Source organism: Exserohilum turcica (genome assembly GCF_000359705.1).
Source record: "Exserohilum turcica Et28A unplaced genomic scaffold SETTUscaffold_10, whole genome shotgun sequence".
NCBI classification, from domain to species: Eukaryota; Fungi; Ascomycota; class Dothideomycetes; order Pleosporales; family Pleosporaceae; genus Exserohilum; species Exserohilum turcicum.
In genome coordinates, this window is record NW_007359915.1 from 506,206 (window position 1) to 531,582 (window position 25,377).

Sequence of the window (25,377 nt, forward strand, 5' to 3'; positions counted from 1 at the left end):
CAGCCCAAGACGAGGCACGTAATTGATTGGTCTTGTCGCACTTCGCGTCGCGCGTCGCCAACCCAACTGCCATTGTATCGACATGGTCCATTGTCCCATCTGCGCAAACGCCGTCAAAGACGCCCGCATCAACGAACACATCGACAGCGGCTGCAGCGACTTTGTTGTCGCCGTCGACGCCGAGCCGCAGGCCCCGCCGAGCCTGGGAAAGGCCCACAGCTTCTTCACGCCCGGCGCACGCAAACCACCGCCATGTCCTCCGCGACCAGCTCCAGCTCCAGCTCCAGCCGCGCCCCAGCTCTTACAGCGGCCTGCAACGCCCCCGTCGCTGCGCTCAAAGCGGTCGTGGGAAGACACGCGCGATAGACAACCGAATGGCGACGCTCAATTGCAGTCGCAGTCGCAGTCGCAGTCGCAATCGCCCTCTGCCCCCAAGCGGGCGCGCAAGCTCAAGGCCCTCCAAGATGCCATGCCACTGGCCGAACGCATGCGGCCCTTGACGCTCGACGACGTCTACGGACAGGAGCTCGTTGCCCCCGGAGGCATCCTGCGAGCCATGGTTGACGAAGGCCGGCTGCCGTCCATGGTGCTGTGGGGGCGCCCGGGAACAGGTACGTGTGCCCGTTATACATTGCACCAGTGCCTTGAAGCAGCCTCCTGACGGTAGCATCTACTTCTTGGGCACAGGCAAAACCACCATTGCACGATTGATAGCAAACACGTCGGGCGCCCGCTTCGTCGAGATCAACAGCACCAGCACCAAGCTCGACCAAGTGCGCTCCATCTTCGCCGAAGCCTTCAACGACCTGCAGTTGACGGGCCGCAAGACCATTGTCTTCTGCGACGAGCTGCACCGCTTCTCCAAGACGCAGCAAGATGCCTTCCTTGGTCCCGTCGAGTCCGGAACCATCACGCTCATTGCCGCCACGACCGAGAACCCGTCGTTCAAGATCATCTCGGCTTTGCTCTCGAGATGCCGCACCTTTACCCTCGACGACCTCGGCCACAACGACCTGGTCCGTATCCTAGAGCGCGCAATGGCGGCAGAAGAGTGCACTTCGCCGTTGCTCGACAAGCCAATGCTCGAGTACTTTGCCCGTTTCTCCGACGGCGACGCCCGAACCGCCCTCAATCTCCTCGACCTCGCCATGAACCTGGCCAAACAGCCAGACGTGACCAAGGAAAAAATACAGCAGAGCCTCACAAAGACACTGGTATACGACCGTGCCGGTGATCAGCACTACGACACCATATCTGCCCTCCACAAGTCGATACGGGGCTCCGACCCAGACGCCGCCCTGTACTACCTCACACGCATGCTAGAATCTGGCGAAGACCCACGCTACATTGCCCGTCGCCTGATTGTCGTCGCCTCGGAAGACATCGGGCTAGCAGACAACACCATGCTCTCTCTCGCTATCGCCACATACTCGGCCTGCGAGAAGATTGGCATGCCCGAATGCCGCATCAACCTCGCCCATGCCGTGACCGCCATGTCACTCTCGCCCAAATCCACCCGTGCATACCGCGCCATGCACACCGCCATAGATGCGCTGAAGGAGCCTGGTGTCGCCGCACTACCAATACCTCACCATCTACGCAATGCCCCGACCAAGCTGATGAAGGACATGGGCTACGGAGAGGGATACAAGTACAACCCACACTATCACGATGGCAAGGTCAAGCAGGAATACCTGCCCGAGGCCCTCAGAGGCCGCTCCTTCCTGGAAGACACCGATTTGGGGACCAAGGTGGATCCCGACTTGATCGACGACGATGAATTGATGCCCGTGCGACACTGTATATTTTCGTGGCCATCAGCATCGACACGCAGCACTTGATCAACACGATTACCGACAACTTCCCTGCAGGCAAGACGATTGCGCTCGTCGGCACAATCCAGTTCAATGCAACTATCCACGGCATTGTTCCCATCCTGCGCAGGGAAGGATACAACCCGTTTGTGCCGCAGATTGCGCCCTTGTCCAAAGGTGAGATCCTCGGCTGCACATCGCCGTCCATGGCCATCAAGCCGGGGGAACTCAGCGCAAAGGGCAGAGAGCAACAAGTACCCGACCTAATACTGTATCTTGGCGACGGCCGGTTCCACCTCGAAAGCGCCATGATTGCCAATCCCCACTTGCCCGCGTACCGCTACGACCCGTACTCGCGGCGCCTGACCCACGAGACATACGAGCACGAGTCGCTGTACGATTTGCGCCGCACCGCCATCCTGACGGCGCGGAAAGCGCGTACCTGGGGCATCATCCTGGGCTCGCTGGGCCGCCAGGGCAACCCGCACACACTGGCGCTGCTGGAAAACGAGCTGTGCCGCCAAAACATCAAATGCGTCACGCTGCTCATGTCGGAAATCTTTCCGGGGAGGCTCGCCATGATGGACGACGTGGAAGCGTGGGTGCAAATTGCCTGTCCGCGACTGAGCATCGACTGGGGCTATGCGTTCCCGAGACCGCTGCTGAGCCCGTACGAGGCGCTCGTCACACTGGGCGTGCGAGACGCGCCGTGGCTGGACGAGGACGGCACACGAGCACAAGAGAAGGAGCGGAAAAACTTGTATCCCATGGACTTTTATGCCAAAGAGGGGCTGGGGCGGACGACTATCGAGGACGTCAAGGCTGCCCAAGTGGCAACAGCAGTCACAGCATGAAAATAATATTTCAACTTTTACATTCCAAAAAAAACCGAGAAATAATATTGTCAAACTCAAAGAGCTTTTATGACTGGGTATCGTGAATTCGCTCAGCCAAAGACGTGAAAACAAGGGCGACCAAGATGCAAAAGCTCTCTCTCTCTCTCTCTCTCTCAGTCTATCTCTCTCTCAGTCTATCTCTCTCTCAGTCTATCTATCTTGGTCACCGCAACGGGTATCAGGCAGCTGTGCGCATAATGGATCAACAGGTCGCATCCTAGCGCGCGCGCCGTATAGTCGTCGATACAACATGCTCCGTACGTCACGTCGCCCATGATCAGTGTCGACGTCCCCGGGCAGAAGCGAGTTAGGATGTCGGATATCGTCGTTGCAAACATGAGCAGGCCCTCGGGAAACTGCAGCGCAATCGACTTGGCGCCTGACGTCCGTATGCGGTGTATGCATTTGTGGATTTCAAAGTTGTAGTTGGGCGGTAGTAGGGCAATGGCATCGTTGATGTCTTGGTTGTACACAATATCGTCGGGTATGGCGTTCAAGGCGCGCGCAGTCCGCCGAGGCTGGGCCACTTTTGATGCAGATGTCAGTTATTTTTTCTTCTTCTTCTTGTTTTTGAGTTTTTCAGTATCGCAAACGGGGTCCTCACACCTTGTATCGCGCTCGAGTCCTCAATGTTGGCGTTTGGATTCGCCTGCTGCTGCTCGTTCGCCTTTTCCGCGGTTTTTCGGCCCACGAAACGGCGTTTTGGTTGCTTGGTTGCGGGCACGGCTTCTTCTGCTATGTCCTGGTCCGCTTCGGGCCCCAGATTCGTGGCTGCCCGGTCGTCCTCCATGCTGCCCACTGTGCGTGTATGTGGGTGTGTGCAGGTGTCGTGCGAGGAAGTGCGTGGTGGGATGCTGTGGCGGGGCGGGGCGGAACTTTTTGGTACTTACGTAGGGCTGAAGTGCAACCAGGGTCTACGCCACTAGGGAGGCATTATCCCCAAGCCTCGGGCACTATCCGCTTTCCCTCCCACTCCCAACTACCCGATCAGTGATAATGCATAAGCTGCGGAATATTATTAAGCGACTGCTTGTTTCAATGCTAACACTACATAGCCATGTGGCGGACCCTGGTTCTACAAGGCTAGCCAGCTGAGAACAGCATCCCAAAAGCAAAAGCGTCCCTTCTATTTGTCTTGGATATCATCAAGTACACACATTAGGTAGGTAATAACATAGCGCAAACGAACATCTTCATTAGATGTCCACCTTCCCACCCATCCAGAATCCGCCCAGCCATAATAGCCCCCAGACTGGCTGAGCAAAAGCCCTGAGCACCGCTGGCCCAGGACAGGTGCCAGTCAGACCCCAGCCGACACCAAACGCTAGAGCGCCCGCGACAAATCTCCTATCAATGTCCTTGAACGTCTTGGTCGGGAGGGAAAACTTTTCGGCAAATAACGGCGGCTTCTCGAAGCCTCTGATGTGATTCTCAATCAGGCTGGGCAGCACGCCAAAGACCATGACCAGCGCAAGAGACGGGTCCCAGTGGCGCAGGACTGGGAATGATAGAAAGCCCGAGACTTTTGCGGGATGTGCCATCTGCGAGATGTGCAGACCCAGCGCGAAGAGGAGGCCAGCAAAGAACTGCGTCGTATTGCGTGCAATGCTAGGCTTCTCGGCAGAGTCTTGCTTGGTGCCATCTGGGGTTGTGACCTGGGCGGCTAGGCTGGGCAGTGTGCGTGCGGCGAGGATGTTGAGGGCGGCAAGGATGACCAGCGATGCGGTCGTGTCTGTGGAAGGGTACACAGGCGTGTAGCACGGTACGTCGCCGGAGCATAGCGAAGTGGATAGTGTCGGGCTGGTCAGGTGGTGTGTGATGATGGCCGTGGGGAAGAAGACGGCAACGGCTGTTGCAGAGCGGCTGCTGAGCCTAGGAAGGCCACACAGCATGTGTCCTGAAGTGCAGCCATTGGCCATCTAGTGCTTCATGTCAGTCCCGTATGGCTTCGTTTCAGCAAAGGCCACTCACCTTGGTTCCCCATCCGATCAACGCACCGACGGCAGCAGTCGCGAGAGCAATCTTTGGCGTCATGTTCAGGGCAGGGTAGGTTGTGATGAGTTGCGGCGCCAGGGCCTTCAAGGGGACGTAACTGGCGGCCATACCGGTGAAGAAGGCGAGATGCTCCTTGGTAGGCGCAGAGAAGAGCTGGCGCAGGTATCCGCTGAGTCCGAGTATGTTGCCATTTTGATAGAGAAGGGTACTGGTTGCTTGGTGCAGCAACACGGCTCCAATAGTCGTCTCGACAGGCGTGAACATTTTTTCTTTTCCGATTCCTCAGACACGCCTCCGCTGCTGACTTTTCGACTCTCCTCTCCTCTCTTCTTCGGGACGGCACTGTGCAAGGTGGATTTCAACACGACGAGAGCGACACGGACGGAAAAGTCTCCTGATGCGCTGTTTGTATATACATGTCCCCCCATCACGGACCCCCCCTTGGATTAATTTGCACTATCCTCGCTACTAGCCATGGCCATACCAATCGCGACCGGCCGACCTTGTTGTAGTCGGCGACCACAATGCGCCAAACGGGGAATTAGCCGGCATGTGGCGCTGCCGAATAGCGGCGATCAAATGTTCACGCCCTGACCATGCCAAGCGTCGACTGCCGGCTCCTTGCGACAATCGTGGATACCTATGAGGCCATATTGGAGCGAGGTGGCTGGGTTTTGCGTGGCGACAGTGGGCGCGCATACACGCCTGAAGTTCTGCATCCCAAGAGCATGTTTCACAAGCCACTTATTTTACTCGTATCATGTCAGCCGCCGCGCGCATACATGGCGTGTTCCGACGTCGCCGAAGTCTCGGGACGGCAGCTGTCAGTATGCACTGATTCTCATACGCCCGTGAGAACCACCGAGCAGCAAAAGATAGCCTGCGTCTCCCAGCCGAACAAACCTATAAATCCCGAGAACACAGTACGTATCGGGATCTTCGGTGTCTTCCGCAATGGCGCAAAGCGACGGGTGAAACAGTCAGGTATACGTTGTGTAGTGTCAACTGACAGTGACTTAGGTGTACTTAGCCTTGCATCTCCACCACTTTTCCATATGACATCACACTTACCGCCAAACACCAACCTCGTCGCTTGGATGAATACAGTCAGTCACTTTTTCAAGAGACAATTTAGCGCCGGACTGGACACTGTGATTTCGGCCTACAAGTCCACCGCAACTGTACAGTTGTGTATATTTGTTCTGCTCTACTCGTTTCCAGCGCCGCGGACCGATTGAGCAATGTCCATGTCTCCAACACCTCGCCGACCAAATACCTGGGTACTACTTGGGGCCCCTGCCGTCGGTTCCGGCACAGCTACTAAGCATGACCGTTGACACACTCCTGCAACGCCATCACCTCTGTCTCGCCTTTCGACACTGTACATCGAACCAGCCAGCCGACTAGCTCTGTACAGCATAATCACAGAAGCTATGCTGCAGTGCGAAAAAAAGGAGCAGTCATGAGAAACTAGGTTGAGAACAGGGTCTTTGAGCCACTAAATCACTCGCCATGTGTCTTTGGCAAAAGCCCGGGTTCCCATGTCCAACCAGCACCAACACATGCAGCTAGTTCCATGTCGCTCTCGCCTATTCATGCTCTCCTCAGTGATAAGGTGCGGCTCCAGGACGGCGCCTCAACGCCTCAAGTGCCGTGCCTGCATTAGGGTGCAAGACACCAAGAAGCACTTTTGTGCGCCGAGCAGCACCTGCGACAATACTCGCAGTGCTCTGTATTCAGCATGTCTACATAGCATAGTAACTGTGTAGAAGGTACAAGTAAGGCCGAGTCAAATAATCTGAGAGGAGCCAGAGTAAAGGCTGCTAGGCGTAGGGTTGGGATTGCGGAGTTCAAGGTGGAGTAGAGCAGTTGGGGGGCCTATGGTTTGGCTAGCTTGCTTATTAACAGGCCTGACAACAAGCTGTTCAACAGCATGAACCCCCGTTGCAGATTCATGCAAAAACGTGAGCGAATAGCCGACATATCCCGAGGCTACTTTATTTACTGCATGTAGCTGTGTATACGCCACAGCGTGCTGCCCTTATCCAAGCGACGCTGTACCAACCAAATACGCAATCGCCACCACGAGTCGGTTTACAAGTAAAAACACACACTTCCGCCGAATTTACCAACACGCCTCAAACACACAAAACACATGGTGTCATCTGTCCCGAATTCCGCCCCCACACTATCACCCAGGGGAAAGTGGCGATGTGAACAACCTGCAGACGCCACAGCAAGCGGGTGAGAGGGTGTGGCATTGCACCCTATTGGTCCGGAAGAATAAGTTATTTTGGCGAGTTCAATGTGTGTGCAAGTGATAGGGTTAATGATAGCTGCATCCTCGGGAGATCTGCCTAAGGCCAGGGGAGTGGGGGATGATAGGAGGTGAGGCTGTTTGTGCATCTGCGTACTGTGTGGCAAAGCTTGATAGCCTGGTTCTTATCGGTACATCATTATGCTTGACCTCATCTCGTGTTAGTACACTATAACTACTAGCCCATTTCGGCTCCTTTCGAGACTGGTACTCACGGAATCGGAGCGCTGTTGCTGCCAGGAAAATTATGATATGTATCCGACTGATACATCTAGCCCAAGCTACGGTGAGTATCACTTCCAACTCACTAACGTAGCCACAGTTAACACAATATATTGATATGTATACACGAACCACAGACAAGGCCAGAGTTGATTCCATATAGCTGAAAATACGCCTCCGCACGTGAAGCCCAACCACCATTCAACAACGAAATTCACCAACAACCAGGTTATACCTATCTACTAGTCGCAGCAGAACCAGCCAGCTACAAAAATCTGTTAGTTCAAGCACGTAGGATGACTGGATAACGGGAAGGGGGGGGGGTTTAAAAAGATTCTCTACTTGCAATCTGGTTCACCAGCAGGCTCGCAGCAGTCGCATCCACACTTATAGGGTGGAATATAGATAGGTGCTGCAGCACCCAAGCATAGGTTCACCAAGGCCATACTAGTGGCTCCGATAGCAAGCCTGTTGAAAGAAGCGCTTGTGGCACCAATGGAAACCGCAAAGGCGGCGAGCATGCGGGAAGGCTGCATGTCGGCTGTGGAGAAAAGGAGTTGCTTGTGAGAGACTGCGATGCGAAGGAGGCTGACAATGGAGTTGGGGGAAAAAAAGTGGCGAAAAAGGGGGGGGGGCAATCTGTCTTCTTATCTCATGCTCTTCTTCTGTCTCGGAGGAATGCTCAAACGTGCTGCCTTTTCGTGCTGCACTGCTACATTTGATCGCTGGGATCGCATTGGCATCAAGTCCCGTCCGTACAATCTGCCCATCCCATCTTGATAAATAAGCACCATGCGGCTCATATCGTACGATATTTAGTCTTGGAACACGTGCCGTGACGATTCATGTACGTAGGAAAATGCCCTGAACATCACGTAGTTCTATTGGCTCGCAACAAGGCGACTCTTCGGGCTTAAGCTCTAGATGGATGGAGAAGGGGTTTTGAGAGCAAGGAGCATCGAGGCTTGATGGTAGTACAGACTGTGGGTATTATATCGATAGCCTTGCTTCTTTCTTGTTGTGGTCTGCTTCTTGTGTTAGCTTGAAAAACTTGGTGAAAATTAGCGTCTAACTCTTTCTTTTTAAACTTTAAAATACTATATGAAGTCTTATGAACTAGTTAAGTTTATAAAGTATGCCGATATTATGGCATACCATCTCCGTCAGCGAGGTTGGTGCGTATGGGTAATCCTTGGCATGAGGTAATCATCACCATGTCGCCCGATAGCGAAAACATGGCGTCGGTCCGGAGCCCAGATACTCCAATTATAGATTGAGTACTGCAGACGGGAGGCCTTTGCGAAGATGGACAGCGATGGAGAGAACAAAAAGGATCTCTGCTATAGCAAAGCATGCTATTCGAGGTCTAGGCGATTTTGAGAAAAGAAGTTTGCCTAGATAATGGCGACATATCGTGCTTTGACTTTCAGAGAGAAAGGCCGAAACGATGACGGTAGTGTGGGACGAACTGTAGTTTGGAGCATATTAGTTGGAACGGCAGAGAGAGTAGCAGACTGTGCAGCACGCTCACGCCTTCATAACTAATAAGCTGATGGCGTGCTTTTCGGGAACTTTTTTTTTAGCACAGACGAGATGCTGCCAGCATGCAGATTGGGTACTAGCAAGGAGCAAACTGGGTTATCCTAGTGCCTGATTGCCAAATGACTAATATCATATATATGACGAATAGGCTGGGGAACAGCTACGCTTTCTGTTTCCTTGTGTACGAGTTTCGCTTAGCTCATGAATGTAAACCCCTAATCTTTACCAAAGCCCTAGGTTTGTGTACGTAAACTCCCTACCCAGCAGTATCTAAACCCTGAACCACCCAAAGGTTGTTAGGTTACCAGTTCTTTGCCATGCAGAGACCGGGTTGTAGATGTTGAAATATTTTTATTGTTTATGAGTCCTTTTTCAAGACCCACTATGAAACTGGTATTACAATTTACTGATTCCACGCTACCATGGACATTTTCTTGCATCACTTTGGAGATAAAAAAAAGATTCTTTTACGAGACTTCAAAACCTTCAATGCCGCCCTTGGCATGGTATTCGCGGATAATACGCTCATACATGGCAGTGCCGCCGCCAAAGAGGACCTTTCGCATAGCCAGACGGCGCTTTTCAGGGATGGCGCTAGCAGCGCGCGTCGTGGCACCCTCGTGGTTGAAGTAGCCTGGGGTGCAGCCGAGCACGAGCGAATACCATAGGGCACGCTGCTCGACCTGGTCTGTCCAGGCGTCTTCTGCTTGTTTCGAGGGCTCAATAACAAGCTTTGTAGGGTCGGGAACGCGGCGAACAGCCTCCTTCAAGACGTTGGCAATGTGTTTGGCCTCGAGGTCGAAGACAATGGTGAGGTTGGGCGAACCGGGGCCGCCAACGATACCGACGTATAGCAGGTTGGGGAAGCCGTTTGTGGCGATGCCGTGGAGGGTGCCAAAGTCAGGCGAGGTGTATTTGTCCTTGAGGCGGCGACCATTGCGGCCAACGACGGGAATGCCAAAGAACTCGGCGGGGGCAGCCGTCTCGCCCGTGGCCAGCAAGAAGCCAGTGGCGAGAATCAGTACATCGAGCTCATACTCGACGCCGTTGACGACGATGCCGCGCGAAGTGCAGCGCTCGACGCCGTGGCCGTCCGTGTCGACGAGGGTGACGTGGGGCTTGTTGAAGGTGGGCAGGTAGTCGTCCTGGAAGGCGGGACGTTTGCACCACATGGGATACCAGGGCTGCAGGCCCTCAGCAGCGGCCTTGTCCTCGGTGACTGTCTGGCGAATGTGTGCCCGCGCCTCCTCCGTCAGCTTCAGGTCAATTTCCTTGAGCTTGCGTGCATGTTCATCGAGCTTGTCGGGGGTGACGAGGCGCGGGCCGCCGATGAAGCCGCCAAAGCTGCGTGCCGTCTGGGTCCAGCCATCGGCGACGAGGTCGGGGTGCTCGGGCGGATGGTTTTGGCCCTCGAAGAAGGTGTCGAAGTTGAGGCTGCGTTCGAGCTGCCAGCCGGGGCCCGTCGCGACATCACGTGACCAAGCGTCTGGGTCAGTAGGCTTCTGCTTGCGGGGCCCGCAGTATGAAGGCGTGCGCTGGAAGACGTACAGCTGGTCAGCCCAGCGCGCAACCTCAGGCACCACCTGTACCGCCGTTGCGCCGGTGCCCATGACGCCGACACGCTTGCCTTTGAGGCCGGAGAGCGTGGGGTTTCCGGGCGAGCCACCGGTGCAGGCGTAGTCCCAGCGCGCCGTGTGGAAGACGGGAATGTTGGCCTGCAGCTCCTCGAAGCCTTGAAGCTTGGGCATGCGAGGCGCTGTGAAGAGAGTGCTTGACGGCATCAGGAATTGCGTCAGCACCGTAAACTCTTCGCCCGCGCCCGCCCCGCGCTCCCTTCGCATGCGTACCACCCACCGTCGCCGTTCCTCGTCCCACTTCGTGTCCAGCACCCGTGTAGAGAACTGCCCGCGTAGCCCAAAGTGTGCTGCTACCCGCTCACAGTGCTGGCGGATCTCCTCGCCCGATGCGTACTTGCGTGTGGGCACGTAGCCCGTCTCCTCGAGGAAGGGCATGTAGATGTAGCTCTCGACATCGCACTGCAGGCCGGGGTATCGGTTCCAGTACCATGTCCCGCCAAAGCCGCCCGCCACGTCTACTAGACACACGCCCTGGGCCGAGAAGCCCGCCTCGACCAGTCGTCCTGCTGTGAGCAGCCCCACGTGACCTGCTCCGATGATGAGAAACTGTATGTCGTCGCCATCCTTGAGCGGGCCTGTCTCTTTCTGCTCAGGGTCCACCCAAGGGTCGTGGGAAAGTGGTGTATCTAGTTCGCTTGGTAGGCGGCTGTACTGTTGCATGCCCTCCGGCCGCATTCGCTTGTCGCGCTCCTGCGCATATCTCGCTTCCAAGTCGCTCTGCTCAGGTATGGCCATTGCGGTTTTGTTTCAGTTCGTCCCTCTTTACAAACAGATGGAAACTCGGTTCAAGGTGGCTCGGCGAGTGTGGGACAATGAGCTTGACTCAATGTCTGACGTTGACTGGCCATCCGACCCTTTTTATCACCCCGGTGCTCTCCTCCATCTATCCATGTTGCTCCTGTCTCTTCCTCGTCTTCCGCCACTCATCTGGCCCAGCTTCGTCCGCTCCGGCTCTTACAGCTACAAATTTGACGTGGTGTGGCGATCATGTGTTGTGTCGGTCTCCGACGTCAATCAAAATGCACCGTGTCTTGAATTTTGCTAGTGTGGGGCGTGGGGGTCTGGGCTACGTGGACGGCGCATTTTACACCTACCAACATAGCAGCACCATGCCCGCAGCGAAATGAGGCGCACCCTTACTGGCTATATCATGGTGCGTGATTGGTGCATGCATCGCGACTTTTGTGCGTCTCGCGGTTGTTTTGCAAGGACGAACGTCTGGTAGTTATACCGTTCTGCAAAGGCCGCCGAGTCACGTGAGCGACCTCTATGCAACCCCTTTACTATAGCTCATAGGAAAAAATCAGTGACCTTAGTCTCATCCTCACGAGACGCATCTAGCAAAGTGGCAGTGGCATGCTGGGGCCGTGCGCCACCCAGCTCCTCCAGCATCGACGTACTAGTATACGTCTTCATGGTACTGCAGGTCCGCTCACCATGCACCCGGGGGTGAGACGAGGAGCCCTGCGCAGCCAGTGTCGCATGACCAAGAGCTCTAATCTGAGGACCTTACCCTAACAGTCATCTAGCTTAAGCTTAAACTTAACATAATCATTATAAACGTATTTATGGTGTATATATAAAATAGTACCCACTGGTGACTTTACATAGTGAAACTGCCTCCTTAGCTCTTCCAGCGCGACGAGAGACTGCCCAGAGACACACCTGATTGACTATAATATCGGTGCTTCATTTGCAGTAGCACTTGCTGAATGATCTGTGCTTCAAGAAGATTTTTCTCCAGTAAGAGGCTAGTCTATCATCACTTGGACACAGAAACTACCAGGCTTCACAAGATTACCTCGCATCTGGAAACGATCTACCCCATTTACTTTGCTCACTTGCGGAAAGATAGTTCACACATCTAGTGCCAAGTCGCAAAACCTCAATTCAGAGTGCAGCATCTCTAGAAATATCTCCAGTCTCTAGTATAGAATTCTTCCTTCGCTGTTGTCCCAAAAATAGCATATCTTTGGGCCTCTTTCAGTCCCTCGTTGTACCTGCCTTTGATTGTTTCACCATTGCCTGCAATATGTACGGCTGTGATGGTACATTTATCGCAAGTGTGATCCACTTGCTCGACATACATGAAGCACACGCGAAGTCTCTGTTTCGGTCAAGTACTCCGAGCTTCCGGTGACGTCTTACTCCACCAACTCCTTCTACAAATGCGCCGACAGCCACTCAAACTCACCGAAACCCTTGCATGCCATGTCCAGTAGATCTGGATATGCAGGCAATACAACGGTATGATGGATATCCGAGATCATTTCAAGCAGGACAGACAGCATGTTTTAAGGAGCTGTTTGTACTCCAATTGTTACAAACATAAAGACAATTCATTTCCAGACTCTCCTACCACGGGATCATCTTGCCGATTTGGTACATCCACGTGAAGCGATCCAGACATCATGTCGTCGACCCAGTATACCGTCACGGAGACAGCACATGCACCACAGACGTCCATCTCGTCAAGGCCCAAGAATTTGGCTCCCAAGACCTCTTCTTGGAGACCCTACTTGGAGCTCACACGCTTCAGCAAGCCCGCTGGGCTCTTGGGCTTCTACTTCCCCTACTTCATCGGCTTCCTCTACTCGGTCAATCTGACCAACCCGAAAGGCCTGTCCGCAGTCGACTGGGTCAAGCTGAGCACCGTATTTCTGCTCGACGGTCTTATCCTACGCAGTTTTGGTTGTGCTTGGAACGACACTGTCGACCAGGATCTTGATCGCCAAGTCGAACGTTGCAAGAAGCGGCCCCTTGCCCGTGGTGCTATTACCACGCCAGATGCACTCGCCACTACCCTCGTCCTCACCCTCATGCGCCACGCCTTGCTTTACGCCACGTTGCCAGCTCGTGCGAACCAGCATGCTCTACTAGTAACCGTCCTGGGCTTCATCTACCCCTTCATGAAGCGCATCTGCAACTTCCCACAGCTCTGCCTCGGACTGGCCGTGGGCTGGTGCATTTTCATGGTCGATGCTGCTGTGGCTGATGGACCCTATGCAGACGGCTCGGCCCCGAGATTCAACGAACAGGACCGCACCAAGGCCACAATTGCCATTTTTGCCTGCCAAGTGCTCTTCAACATCACATACGATACCGTCTACGCATTCCAGGACATCCAGGACGATCTTAAGGCAGGTGTAGGCTCACTGGCTATCGCTGTGAGTGGCCAGCCCAAGACGTTTTTGCTGTCTGTCGCAAGCGCCATGGCCGGCTTCCTGTGGGTCACTGTATCCTGCGGCCGTCTCACTCTTGGCCCCTTCGAGTTTGGTGCCGCCTTGTCTGCCCTCGCTGCAATAATCATGTTGGTCCGGCTTGATGTGTGGAACCCGCGTATGTGCAGGGACTTCTTCGTGTACAGCCAGTGGTGGGTCAGTGGCGTTTTGCTATTGGGTTTGTTGGGTGAGCTTGTCATGGCCAACTTGTAAACCTGGCACTCGGTAAATGTGAAAGAAACAACGTGGAAGAGCCAATTGGAAAGTGAAACTCAAAAGAATGACTTGAAGGGTTTATGGTAGACTGTATAGAAGATTGAAATTGTGACAAGGAATGGGAAATCAGGGGTGAAGAGTGACTTGTACTTATTTTTAGAGATCGATATATAGCAACTTAGAAAAGCAGAAATCATTTACTTCATCTTTCTATCGTGAAGCCAGTGATGAGTAGTTTGTGAAACGTGCCAAATCGTATGAGTGAATAGGAAAAGGGATTCACGGCTCAAGGCAAACATCTCGCCGAGTTTTTCTGTGATGTCAACAGACAACTCAAAGCATGACTAGCCTTTTTGGGTACCAATTTCGGGTTTTTGCTATTCAGGGAAACCCTAGATTGGAGCGGACATGGTGATGCTGAGATTCGGACAATTTCTTAACTGCCGGATCGACAAGGACGCATCATGGATACTTGTCGCATAGATTTTAACTGCACCTTGATGAATTCATTTCCATTTTTGGCCACTAAGAGAAAGTCAATTACTTTTTTGTCACATTGTTCGGCCTTATGAGATAGCAGATGAAGTGATACTTTAGGAGCCTCTCAAACGAGACGCTTGTCAGAAGCTTAGCTCTATGACAACAGGCTACCGCAACTAAAATGGTACGATTAATCAGCATTTTGCTGATACTAGGCAGACAATAGTACATATATAGGCGCGCAAGACTAACAACGCCCCTTATTCTTCCCACACTCAGCGTACTACAGCACATCTGTTCTCAAAAAACTCATTCTAATTAAAACTGTTTGAATTTATGTCTACTTAGATCATATGTTCAATTTCCCATTACAACCCCCCGAGTCAGTTCTCTCCTGGAATCGGCACCGGGCCCACGGGCTTCCTGTAGCTGGGCAGCCAGCCCTGCTGCACGACCCTATTACCCCAGCTAAGTGGGTAATCAATCTTTGTATGGAAAAGACCATGATTCTGCCATAGCAGGATATCGTGTTCTTCGTCCGGGCCCGCCCAAATATATTCTGGCTTAATGATCCTCGACTGGATGTTGTCAAGAAATTTCCTCACTTCGCCTAGGTCATCGATAACCTTTGGAGTGTCATTTGGCCCGCTACGAATAAACAACCGGCGTGCGGTGTTGTGCTGCACCATAAAGGCCCTTTTGCCTGTGACGGGGTTGACCCAGACCATGGGGTGCTATGGGTTTGCGTTAGTCGAATCCGATGAGCCGAGGCTTTTTCCCAGACGAAATAAAATAAAACACACCTTCTTCGTCCACTCTGGATGTATGTCCTCAAGCTTCTCCATCTCCTCGTCTGGTAGCTCTAGACCCTCATTTGCCACGCCCAAGCCGTTTGGAGCACCACGGCACTTCGGGATCCATTCCCAAGGCCAGTACATATACTCGACCCAACTGTGGTCTGCAATCTTCTTCTCCTCATCGCTGAGCATATCGTACAGCTGTTCGGTGCTCACAAACGCCGTGCGGCCTGGTTTGACCGGCATTGTCAGGCCCGAACCGTCAGCCCACTCGACCGTTTGCGTCTTTGAGGCATCAGGGAACTTGATCGGCCGGATTATCGTAAAATTAGGGGGCTCGTATCGTCTGTAGGTCGCGTCGTGGTGCCACCAGTGGAATCGGGTGCGTCCAGCTTCAAAGTCTTCATCAGAGAGTGGCACACTGTAGTAGTATTGGTGCAAGTTGACGTTTCCCATGTCAAGACCCGGCTTGCCGTATTTCTCGTCTTCCTGCGGGCCCTTGCCGATGAACAAAAAGGCGCCCGCATCAGGAACTTCAACTCCTTTAATATTGGCCTGGCTCTCCGTTAACGCTCTACCAGAACCTTGCAGCGTTGGATTTCAATATCTCTGGATCGACTCACCACTAGCTTGTCCTTGGTGTAAAACAAACGGGCAAATTCATCGTTGTTAATCTTCACACAGTCTGGATCAAGCTCTTGCAGCAATTCCCAGCTTCGCTTCTGTTCAAGATTGTGCTGGCCTTTGATCACGAGCAGGCCGTGCTCCCAGGTGGCTTTGCGCAGCTGTGCCGCAATTTCAGGGGTAAAATGGTTCAGATCAAGTCCTGTCACAACGGCTCCAAACTACGAAAACTTAGTATCACCGAAAAGAACCTGGAAGCATGGTTACGATGTATGGGGTTCAATTCATACTTTACAGTTCTTTCCGTCAGGATGAACCATGGGCTCGATCTTAAAACTGGTTGCCATGGTGACGAGGATGCAAAGTCAATGTCAGGTACAAGTGATCCGTTTTGCACACACAGAATATATCAATTGCAATTGAAAGATGCATGCAGGAATATGGAGTTGATCCACTTGTTAGCTTGTGCATGCGGTCTACTATAGATACTTTTTTTTCTGTTCTGGGCTTCACACCCTGGCTGTTGAAAGGTGCGGTCAAATTTGTAAAGTCGGGGTCCGGGGCAGACCAAAATTCACCGAAGGACGCACTTCGTCCGGAAAAACCGGAAAGCAATATTCCCCATGCTTGTCGTACGTTATAGCATTCAGTATTGTTTCAGACATGAGTGTGAGGAAATTTCCGATGGCATCAGACCACAAGCTATGTTCTTCGCGACATCCCCGGTATCCAGATTTGGGTCTAATTCCGTCGGTCACGTGATCCAAGTCAATGCGTACCGGTTGCATCTGCTCAGTACCCGAGGCAGGAGAGAAGAGGATAATGGTTGATTATTCCAATGAAATATTCATAGGAAGTTCGATTCCTTTAAAAACAAGACAGTTCATTGGTAGGGGTAAGACGAATTGGAATATTACAAGTGATTTAAGTCCGCTGACGTGAATTGCTTAGCCACTGCTGTTGAAAATTGAGTACCGTACTACGTAGAAGGTTTCACCTCGGCGTTTCCAAACCTTACAAAAATTTGTGATTTATTCCTGAGAAATCTCTGTTTCCGTAACGTTATATCTTAAAAAAAAACTCTTTCTAAATTATGTGAAAATATAATATAAAATCATAGTTGGCAAGAAATATAATATTAGAATAGATATACGATCAAAGCGTAGCCAAGTGAATAGCAGTATTTACAAAAGAGATGGGTGAAAAATGAAAACTCATTCCAGACTACCAAAGTTTAATTTTTTGGAAACAACAGCTCGAAGGTTTTCGCTATTTTAAAATCTAAGATAAAGTCAATACCTTACTGTATTGACTGCAATTGTTGTTGTTCATGTAATATAATTTACATTAGAGTAATTTATAACAAGTGGTAGTAGAAATAGAGTCTGTAAAGTATGTTGGCTCTAGGGAAACCCCGTTTGCGAGACGAAATCTTTTGCCAGTGAATGTGGAAACCAAAGCCTCAGACTGTTTACATTTGCTCTTTCTGAAGTACACCAGATGGTATGAAGTGAACACTGATTCCACAGACGAGGCGGAGGTTGAGATGCAATAGACGTACACAACAACGAATGAAATCAAGCTTTGTCAATGTTTTAAGATGCTAGTGTGACTAATTGGAAAGTTTCATTATACACAATTCCTCGCTATAAGAAAGATGCAGAAATCATTATGCTGTGCTTGAATAATACACAAACGCTGGCGTGAAGAAACACCACCAAGCCGCATTCCAGCAATATAAATCTGACCAGTTTGACATTGAAAGCAGCTCATCGCACGCTGCCCTTATTTACAGAGAATTGGGTATTGAAAGCACAGATGACTACAGCTTCTGGCTAACCGTTCCTCGAACACCGACTACCTGGATACCATCTCCATGCATGCTGTACGGCACAAATGCCTTGCGCTCTAGCCCGACCGTCTCAAGAAGGCGATCCCACTCATTCAGCGACCTCTCGCGCGCGCCGTAGTTGGCCATCATGAGCAGATCAAACGAGGCTCCGTACCAATGTGCGCCCTCATCGTGGATGATGAGCTCATCTAGCAGAATGACCGAGTCGGGAGCAAGTACGTCTTTGAGCTGGGAGAGAATGCTGTGGCAGGCTTGGTCGGGCCAGTCATGCAGGATGTTCCGCAGGTAGTAGACGCGCGCGCCCTTGACTGGTTGCGGCTTGGTAAAGTCATGGTGAACAACCTGTAGGCCTTCGATGGCCTTGGCGGAGTCGATGGCCGCGCCGTGTGTATCCTCCAACACAACACGCCCATGCAGCGAGGGGAACCTCTTGAGCGCCTCCCGGGACTGGTGTCCATAGCCGCCGCCGACATCCACGAAGAGCGGTCGGTTCTTGTTCCCTGTGCTGGGCTCATTCACATACTTCTCAAGCGGGAATACGTCGAGCCAGCTCTTCTGGCCCACGCGCTGGAACGACATGTACTCGTTGAAGGCCGCTTGATGCCGCGGCCGCTGTGACAGCCACTCAAAAAAGTGCAGGTCAGTGTTCTTACTGAGATTGAATGGGAGGTTCTTGTTGTCCTGAGGTTGTTTGTAGGAATTCTCCGCCATCCACTTTGGTATCGCATTGTAGAGTCCTATGTTTCTCTCGGTCCTGCAAAGCAACAATCAATCATAGTTCTCGATGTACCAAGATTCACGAGTACACTTACACATGGAATATGACAGACTCGAGCCCTGACATGGCCAAGTAGTGCGTTATGCTTGTGGCCCGGTATTTGTCGATGCCGACCTGCTCCACCATCCACTGTGTGGCTGCGTAACGAAGCACTCGCACAAGCAGTGCCTGCTCAACGCCCAGTTCGGCGGCCACTTCACTAGTGCTCATTGCCGTGCCCTCTCGCTTGGCAAGTAGTCTCCATAGCCCCAGATCGATGCCCGCCTGTACAATGTTGGGTGGCAGGGCACAGAAGACTAGCCGCTGCATGGTATCCCATGGTTGCTCGAGCTTGAACGAAGCCATTCTAGCCGCCTCGAGAAATCGGAGGCGCTTTTCCTCGTCATCGCGGAGGGCAGCTGGAATGTTCCCTGCCGCCAGAGCTTCCAGAGCTTCGAGGACACTGTCAGCTACAATGCTATCGTCAAGATTGGCATGTGTAGCTTCAGGTAGGAATGATGTAGACGCCATGACTGTAACTGTATCACTGATTGGTTGGTATAAAAGTGGGTTATGGAAAAGGCATAATATGCTGTGATCAGGGACAAATGCTTTTATACACGCGGATAAAACTACTTAGGGTCGGGTGGAGGGGATCCGTGCATCGATCGGTATGTTAGTTGCAGACTGATAGGAGGTCCTTGCATTGTCGGGAGCCGATGCTGTGGTTCCAGAAGATCTTGCGATATTTGGAGATAGCAATCACGACTCAGTGGAAAGCCCCGTGCCCCCACGTCTTCGTCTGCTATACACCGAGATGGAAGCAAAAAAAACAGCCGAACTGTCAATAAGGGGATTGTTTTGGATTTTCATGTGAGAGGCGTTAGAGCATCGTCATTGTTGTCCAACCCTATCGCGTCACTGGTAAAACTTTATTTAGGGGGTTAATGTGCAGCTAACGCTCCCCTAAAGACGCTATCTGAGAAGACACGGATCTGACCCCTCTCGATGGAGATTACCCATTGCCAAACTTCTCGCGCTGGTTCACTTCTTGGTTTCTTTTTTGCAAACATTCGTTGAGCTGGCAACCGTTGAGTTGCGTAGACAGGTGGTGACACGTGCTGCCACCTTGGCATCAATCCAGCCCAAGGTTCTCAGTACGACCTAAAAACAAGATGTAAAGTAGGCGTTTACCGGAGTCACTGGCAGAAACTCAAATGTGCATGTTTATGTGTATTTCAACTTGATGCTGTCCTGGTTCACAATTGCGCATTGCATGCCCGTGCCCGCGTGTTGCTTTTCATGAGCGTTAGCGCAGCTCAGTGAATTGACCACAGAAGACAAAAAAAAACGACCACAAGATCTCGCCCGCCCGCCCCCTAAAAAAGCATATAGACCCCATTTCCCTTCCCTTCCCCTGGATCAAACCCTCCTTACATCTGTAGCTTTACAGTCTCCACTCTCTCCGCTACTTTCCTTGCGAACTCGCCCACGGTATCGGCGCACAGCGCCAGCAACGGTCTCTTCACTGTCGCATCCCCGCTGACCAGCAGCCCCGACATCAACATGTCCCGTAGTCGCTCAAGCACCCCCTGTACCTCGAGTACTCGCTTCACTAGCAGTACCCGCACCATGGCTCGCCTGTCGGCACCCCGGATCGGCAATGTGCCGCAGCGCAGCGGCTCGTACTCGTCATCTGCCGATGGAAGCATGATGTCATTGCCATTACCACCGCTTGTGCTGGATGACGAAGAGGTTGAGGAGGGCGATGAAGACGTCCCGTTTTTGTAGCTGGGCATGGACGTCAGTGTCGGTGTCCAAAGCGAGTTGCTGCCCAGTCTGAGTGCGACGAGCGCATGGTCAATGGCTTCGCAGATGACGAGCGCAGTTGAGAGCCGCGTATAGCATGCGTTGGGGCACGCCATCGTGTTACAGCAGCTGGTGATGAGGGTTCGGGATGTAGAGAGGGCGGCGGAAGTCGAGGCCAGGTATGAAGAAGGGGATACATGCGAGTATGCTGACAGGTGATCCAGGAGGGTCGATGTGCAGTCGCATGCTATTGTCGATAGAATGCCATGATCTAAGGACTGGGATAACTGGGGTTGAGCCTGGAGTTGTGGAGAAATGTCATAGCTGCAGCTTTCCATGTTGTTGCAGCTTGTAGTTGGGATCGGTGGTTCTTCGTTGTGCTGATCCGGGTGATGATGAGGTTGCTGGTCCTCGGGGGTAAGCAAACCAAAGTATGGGAGCCCTTCATCGAGAAGCATGGCTGCAGAAGTTTGCGCTTGCTGGTGCTGTTCCCATGGCGTCCCACAGAAGCCCATATCGAGGAACTCTGGAGCAATGTGAAACTCGGGGGACATGGAAAAATAGCAATTGCCCATTTACTTTGGCGTATCGCAATGTGAGGCGGTGAGGTCCGGCAAGCCTTGTAAAAAGCCGTCATCTGACAGTTGGCTTGGAGAAAACTCCATGTTTTCAGAGCCCTGCGTGTGGATAATAGGCGTCATAATCGGAATGGCGGACGTGTTGGAGCTCGAGCTTGAGACCGAACTTGGGCAGTTCTCTGTGGACAGCATGCTGGGTGGGGGAAAGGGCGACATCCAACCTGGTGCTGAAGTGGCCATGGCGGGCTCTTTCGTTGGTACCGAATCCCCTTTCACACTCGCGGATCCACTGTTCTCGACGCTGTTGGAGTTTTTGCTGTTGTTACGCGTGCGTGGTCGTCCTGCACGCCTCGCCGGGCTGTAGACACACTCTATGCCCTTCTTCGCACATCTGCGACATTTTGGCCGTTCCTGATCACATCGAATCTTGGAGTGCTGACAGCTGTCACATGCAAGCCGGTACTTTGTGGGTTTGGGCGTTGAAGCGCTGCCCTTCACGCTTGGGTCATTTTTCTGCATGCTTGGCTCGACGTAGACACTTGATTGAAGAGTCAGTAAGCAGTGAATACCGCGGTACATATACGTCCTCACACTAGTGAGATGAATACACATAGCGCACATTGTCGAGGCTTACTGTTCGGGCATGGTATCAATGCAGGTGATGGAATGGTACTAACTGACTTCTAGTACAGCGGCGCTTAGTACCTCTCGCGTATCGTGTGATAGCAAGAGTTATTTAACTAGTAACAGTTGGCGGGTCTAGCTGCTATGTATAAACACCCAAACTACACAAAAGCTGGGCACTAAGAGAAATAATATGCGGCACTCACGGTTTCTCCCGCGATCGATCTCGTTCCGCTGCTACGCGTCACCTTTGTCCACGTTTCGTCCAAACCACTCGTGGAAGCAAGCAAACGACCAGATTGGCGCGGGAAATGGCGAACGACGGAGCCCCATGCAAAAGGGCCTTCTTCGGTTGCACCTTGCTATAGTACCAACCTTGAGATAAGATCTATACCACACTAAGTACAGGACCAGCATCTTCGGGCCGAAGTGGCAAGGAAGTTGAGTTAGCTAGCTGTATCTGATCTGTACGCCATTTTGAGGCGCTTGTCGCTGAACGGCGCACGTTCTCCCTTCGAAGCCCTGCATACGCCTCGTTCGATTGACTCGTGTGTGGATCAGGTAAACGGGTAGATACGCGTGTAAACGAATGAGCGAAGGGAACTTATCAGAAGGGCCTTCTTCGGTTGCATCTGCAGTTACATCGTCAAGCTTGAGGGCCCATCATTCATGTCAATCAATGCGTGCATGAGGTGGGGGCCAAGTCCGATCCGCTTTCCATTATATTATGTATTGACCAACTGTTCACGTTGCTCTTTGCCTCGTGGACACGCTCAGTGGTATCTACAAACAGACAGCTGTTGTTCAATAAACTACATAGCACCAAAGTGGAGCATAGCTTGAACAGTAGCTTGATCATGTCTGATGGGTAGCTCCAACGGCAGCTGCTGTGGCGACAGCTATGACGGTGGGTAGCGGCGGTAGTAAGCGGTAGTAGTAAGCAGCGGTGGTAAGCAGCGGTGGTAATGGTGGTAGTAAGTGTAGTAAGTGTAGTTGTAGTAGTAGGAGTAGTAGCGGTGGTGGTATTAGTGGCGGTAGTAGGTGCCCAAGGCACTCTACCTAGCGCATCAGCATTACGTGACACCAGCGCTAAAAGCTACTGGGATTAAGATCCACTGAGCTAACAAGCGTTACCGTCTACTTTTCTTTTAAAGCGCCATGTATCTAACTCGGGTATAATCCTGCAAAAAGATCGCACTGTCCTGACTGGTGGTGGCGTTTGAATCCGGCTTGGACAAACGGACCGGCTTGGACCGTCCCAACGCATGTCAAACCGTTAAGCCTCTTGCGTCATGTGCGAGTCGTAAAATGGTGGTCTGAGTCCAAATAGAGAAAGGCGCAGTCAAACTCTGATGTAACACTCTACAGCCGATTAATCTGCTTTATTGCTACTTTGCTACTAGACTCAATTCAAGTGGTATGCCGCGGCTACACGGATGCTTAGCCCAAAAACTCTTTCACTGCCTCAAGACTTTGTCGAAGGTTGGACACCTCGTCCTTTGAGATGCCCAGATCTTCCATGGTAAGGAAGAGACCCCATTCCTTGGCTTGCGCCCACCAATCAGGCACTGCAACACCAAAGTTTACTCCTGTAACAAACTCTTCTCCTGGCACACCGAACATGTCACTGACAATGCGCGGCTCCACCTGCACATATATCCCTTTGTTTCCTGAAACTTCAGACCATGTGTCGAGCACCTTTCCGAGAGGGACAACCTCCGTGCAAACAGCGGCGTACTTGCCATGCGATATCTTGGGGTTGGCCAGGATCTGCCTTGCCCATACACCTGGATCCTTGCTCATATCACCAGCCATGGGATACAGCGTCGAAGGATGCGCTGGAAGCAACCAGACATATTTTCCCGGCGCAGTGCCCTATAAGCAATTTGGTTAGTCTGGTACCACTGTGCACTTTGGGGAAATCGGCCTACCACTGGGATGGGTTTCAACATGGGGAAAAAGGCAAAGTTGGAGGGGTAGAACCCAAACATGAGGAAGGTTGTCTTAGCCGCCAATTCCGGCAGGGTCTCCTTGATGTAATCGTCGACCCTGGCCTTGTAGTCGAAGTGGGGAACAGGGATCTTGCCCTTTGTCATTTTTTCTCCGTTGGGAAGTGTGCTCCAGATGTAATGCTCCAACGTCTTCACTTGAGACGCCAGCCTCGCGAGCATGCAACCTTGGCCGTACTCGACATCTCCAGCTTCGCTCATACTTGCGCCTCTAAAGAGGCCATCCCACCAGTTAGTCACGGCGAAGATGGCTTGCGCTCCCTACTGATGCATTAGGTGTTGTTCATCCAAAGAGCGCGCGCAGTAAACAACCCACATCAAAGGCCTTTCTCATAGATTCTTCGTCATCGTAATCGCCCTGGACAACCTCCATGCCCTCAGCAGCAAGCTTCTGTGCCTTGTCTCCGTTCACATTCCTGGTCACGGCACGGATATGCCAATCTCCCGTCTTCAGCAATCCGCGGGCGATGGCAGAACCCTGGTTGCCGGTCGCTCCGGCGATCACGATGAGCTTCTTGGCCATGGCTGGCGTAGTGACGGAAAAGGTCGGGCTGCAGATGGTGGAAGAGAGAGAAAAAAGATAGTATGAGGCTCTGCTTCCTGGGCAGACTACACACGTGAGAGGGGAATGGTTGAATGAAGGGAAAGCTATGTGCCTATTTATGGGAACAATCAGTCTCCGAAATGGGGGCTACACGTCGGGCACGGAAAAGCGATTGTACTGTATCAAGCCTCTCTCGGTTTCCAACATGTCCGGCTCCAACACTATGCCATACGGTCAATTGAATTGCTCTGGCAATTACATCTTCGGTGGGTAAATGAGGCTGTAAGCGTCAGGCTCTACGGCTACTCTTAGCAGTGGGCTCAGGAGGGTACTTTGAAAATGTTCCGTCGACTGTCTTCGGTCCGATATTCCACAAATGCTCCGAGCTAACATACGTGTCGGATCAGTGTGGAGTCATTGTGCATCAGCTATAGCAGTATAAGTTAGTTCTTGATGCCCCACATGCTCTGCCGTGATTGGCCTGGCCGAGTATTGAAGACGGCTTGACAGTTTCGTCATTGAACTGCTCAAGGCGTACTGCTTCAAACATATGCACCGGATACCATAACAAAGGCAAGAAAAATATGCCGACTACTCGGTATGCCGACGGTGGCTGGGGGGGGTCTTAAAGCTTATTATTACAGGAGCAGGACTGCACACTTCGGTCTTATAGATTTCTGCTTCTTGCTACCCTTTGCCCTGAGATAGTAGAGACTTCATCAAAATACAATGTCGAAAACCGCCAATGTCTTGCTTTGCCGCGCTGCGCCAGCGCTGCGCTCGTCACTCTTCTCGCCCGCTCGTGCGCCATGCTTACGCCGAGGATTTGCTCAAGAAACAAGCTTCCAGAAGCCGTTGAAGCTAAAGGGCGTTCTCAAGCCCTTGAAGCAATTTAAAGTTACGCCTACTGTGGGCACAGAGTTTCCAGAGGCAAACCTTGTTGATTTGATCAATGCGCCCAATGCAGATGATTTTCTGAGAGATCTCGCCATAACTGGTAAGCACGCAGACGTGTGTTTCCCCCCCCCCCCCGCGAATACAGAATTGACCAGTGTCCTTTTGCAGTGTCGCGACGTGGAGTCGTCTTCTTTCGCGGCCAGACTGAAATGACGAATGACATCCAGAAGCATATGATCCAGCGCATGGGAGAACTCGCGGGAAAGCCCAAGGAATCAACCCTGCACATCCATCCCGTGCTCAACCCCCAGCGAGCCATGGGTGGTGACGATCTACACATCAGCACCATGAACTCCCGCCAGAGGAAACTTGTCAATGGCAAGTCGACGCCGCGCGACCTGGGAGACGAGAGACAAGTGTTTGAGTCGTGGCACAGCGACATTCAGTCTGAGCAAGTTCCATCCGACTACACCTGCTTGCGACTCGTTGAACTGCCCGAGATTGGAGGAGGTATGTCTGGTCCTTCAACTACACTTCCCGCCCTCG

At 52.3% G+C, this 25,377-nt stretch overlaps 11 protein-coding genes across 11 annotated transcripts; 4 read left to right on the plus strand and 7 right to left on the minus strand.

Moving 5' to 3' along the window:
• Nucleotides 1-82: 82 nt before the first annotated feature.
• On the plus strand, nt 83-1,841 carry SETTUDRAFT_144753 (uncharacterized protein; the record flags this gene model as incomplete). Its single annotated transcript, XM_008023297.1, has 2 exons — nt 83-611; nt 688-1,841. The coding sequence occupies 2 exons, from the start codon at nt 83-85 to the stop codon at nt 1,839-1,841; spliced, it is 1,683 nt and encodes a 560-aa protein (XP_008021488.1).
• Nucleotides 1,842-2,844: 1,003 nt separating this feature from the next.
• On the minus strand, nt 2,845-3,500 carry SETTUDRAFT_24854 (uncharacterized protein; the record flags this gene model as incomplete). The annotated part of the gene is made up of 2 exons (XM_008023014.1): nt 2,845-3,236; nt 3,317-3,500. 2 exons carry the CDS (start codon nt 3,498-3,500, stop codon nt 2,845-2,847), a joined length of 576 nt encoding a protein of 191 aa, XP_008021205.1.
• Nucleotides 3,501-3,750: 250 nt separating this feature from the next.
• On the minus strand, nt 3,751-5,076 carry SETTUDRAFT_166648 (uncharacterized protein). Its single transcript, XM_008023298.1, has 2 exons — nt 4,682-5,076; nt 3,751-4,629 (listed from the first exon to the last, which is right to left on the minus strand). Exons 1-2 carry the CDS (start codon nt 4,967-4,969, stop codon nt 3,907-3,909), a joined length of 1,011 nt encoding a protein of 336 aa, XP_008021489.1. The 5' UTR covers nt 4,970-5,076; the 3' UTR covers nt 3,751-3,906.
• A 225-nt stretch (nt 5,077-5,301) lies between these two features.
• SETTUDRAFT_36229 (uncharacterized protein) lies at nt 5,302-5,943 on the plus strand (the record flags this gene model as incomplete). Its single annotated transcript, XM_008023077.1, has 1 exon — nt 5,302-5,943. One exon carries the CDS (start codon nt 5,302-5,304, stop codon nt 5,941-5,943), a length of 642 nt encoding a protein of 213 aa, XP_008021268.1.
• A 3,310-nt stretch (nt 5,944-9,253) lies between these two features.
• Nucleotides 9,254-11,158, minus strand: SETTUDRAFT_144760 (uncharacterized protein; the record flags this gene model as incomplete). The annotated part of the gene is made up of 1 exon (XM_008023299.1): nt 9,254-11,158. One exon carries the CDS (start codon nt 11,156-11,158, stop codon nt 9,254-9,256), a length of 1,905 nt encoding a protein of 634 aa, XP_008021490.1.
• Nucleotides 11,159-12,927: 1,769 nt separating this feature from the next.
• Nucleotides 12,928-13,587, plus strand: SETTUDRAFT_73461 (uncharacterized protein; the record flags this gene model as incomplete). Its single annotated transcript, XM_008023183.1, has 1 exon — nt 12,928-13,587. A coding segment is annotated over one exon (660 nt), but the record flags the coding sequence as incomplete, so codon positions are not given.
• A 1,136-nt stretch (nt 13,588-14,723) lies between these two features.
• Nucleotides 14,724-16,386, minus strand: SETTUDRAFT_174883 (uncharacterized protein; the record flags this gene model as incomplete). The annotated part of the gene is made up of 5 exons (XM_008023300.1): nt 14,724-15,074; nt 15,144-15,692; nt 15,761-15,982; nt 16,052-16,097; nt 16,367-16,386. The coding sequence occupies 5 exons, from the start codon at nt 16,384-16,386 to the stop codon at nt 14,724-14,726; spliced, it is 1,188 nt and encodes a 395-aa protein (XP_008021491.1).
• Nucleotides 16,387-18,225: 1,839 nt separating this feature from the next.
• On the minus strand, nt 18,226-18,901 carry SETTUDRAFT_63714 (uncharacterized protein; the record flags this gene model as incomplete). Its single annotated transcript, XM_008023177.1, has 2 exons — nt 18,226-18,367; nt 18,426-18,901. Coding segments are annotated over 2 exons (618 nt in total), but the record flags the coding sequence as incomplete, so codon positions are not given.
• A 902-nt stretch (nt 18,902-19,803) lies between these two features.
• SETTUDRAFT_36234 (uncharacterized protein) lies at nt 19,804-20,733 on the minus strand (the record flags this gene model as incomplete). Its single annotated transcript, XM_008023078.1, has 1 exon — nt 19,804-20,733. The coding sequence occupies one exon, from the start codon at nt 20,731-20,733 to the stop codon at nt 19,804-19,806; it is 930 nt and encodes a 309-aa protein (XP_008021269.1).
• A 2,088-nt stretch (nt 20,734-22,821) lies between these two features.
• On the minus strand, nt 22,822-23,913 carry SETTUDRAFT_24861 (uncharacterized protein; the record flags this gene model as incomplete). Its single annotated transcript, XM_008023015.1, has 3 exons — nt 22,822-23,256; nt 23,313-23,651; nt 23,707-23,913. The coding sequence occupies 3 exons, from the start codon at nt 23,911-23,913 to the stop codon at nt 22,822-22,824; spliced, it is 981 nt and encodes a 326-aa protein (XP_008021206.1).
• A 750-nt stretch (nt 23,914-24,663) lies between these two features.
• SETTUDRAFT_24862 (uncharacterized protein) lies at nt 24,664-25,341 on the plus strand (the record flags this gene model as incomplete). Its single annotated transcript, XM_008023016.1, has 2 exons — nt 24,664-24,931; nt 25,000-25,341. Coding segments are annotated over 2 exons (610 nt in total), but the record flags the coding sequence as incomplete, so codon positions are not given.
• Between the last annotated feature and the right edge of the window lie 36 nt (nt 25,342-25,377).

Coding starts and splice junctions, on each gene's coding strand:
- SETTUDRAFT_166648 (XM_008023298.1), bottom strand. CDS start 4,969: ATGTTCACGCCTGTCGAGACGACTATTGGAGCCGTGTTGCTGCACCAA. Junction 4,630..4,681: donor TGATCGGATGGGGAACCAAG/GTGAGTGGCCTT, acceptor ATGAAGCACTAG/ATGGCCAATGGCTGCACTTC.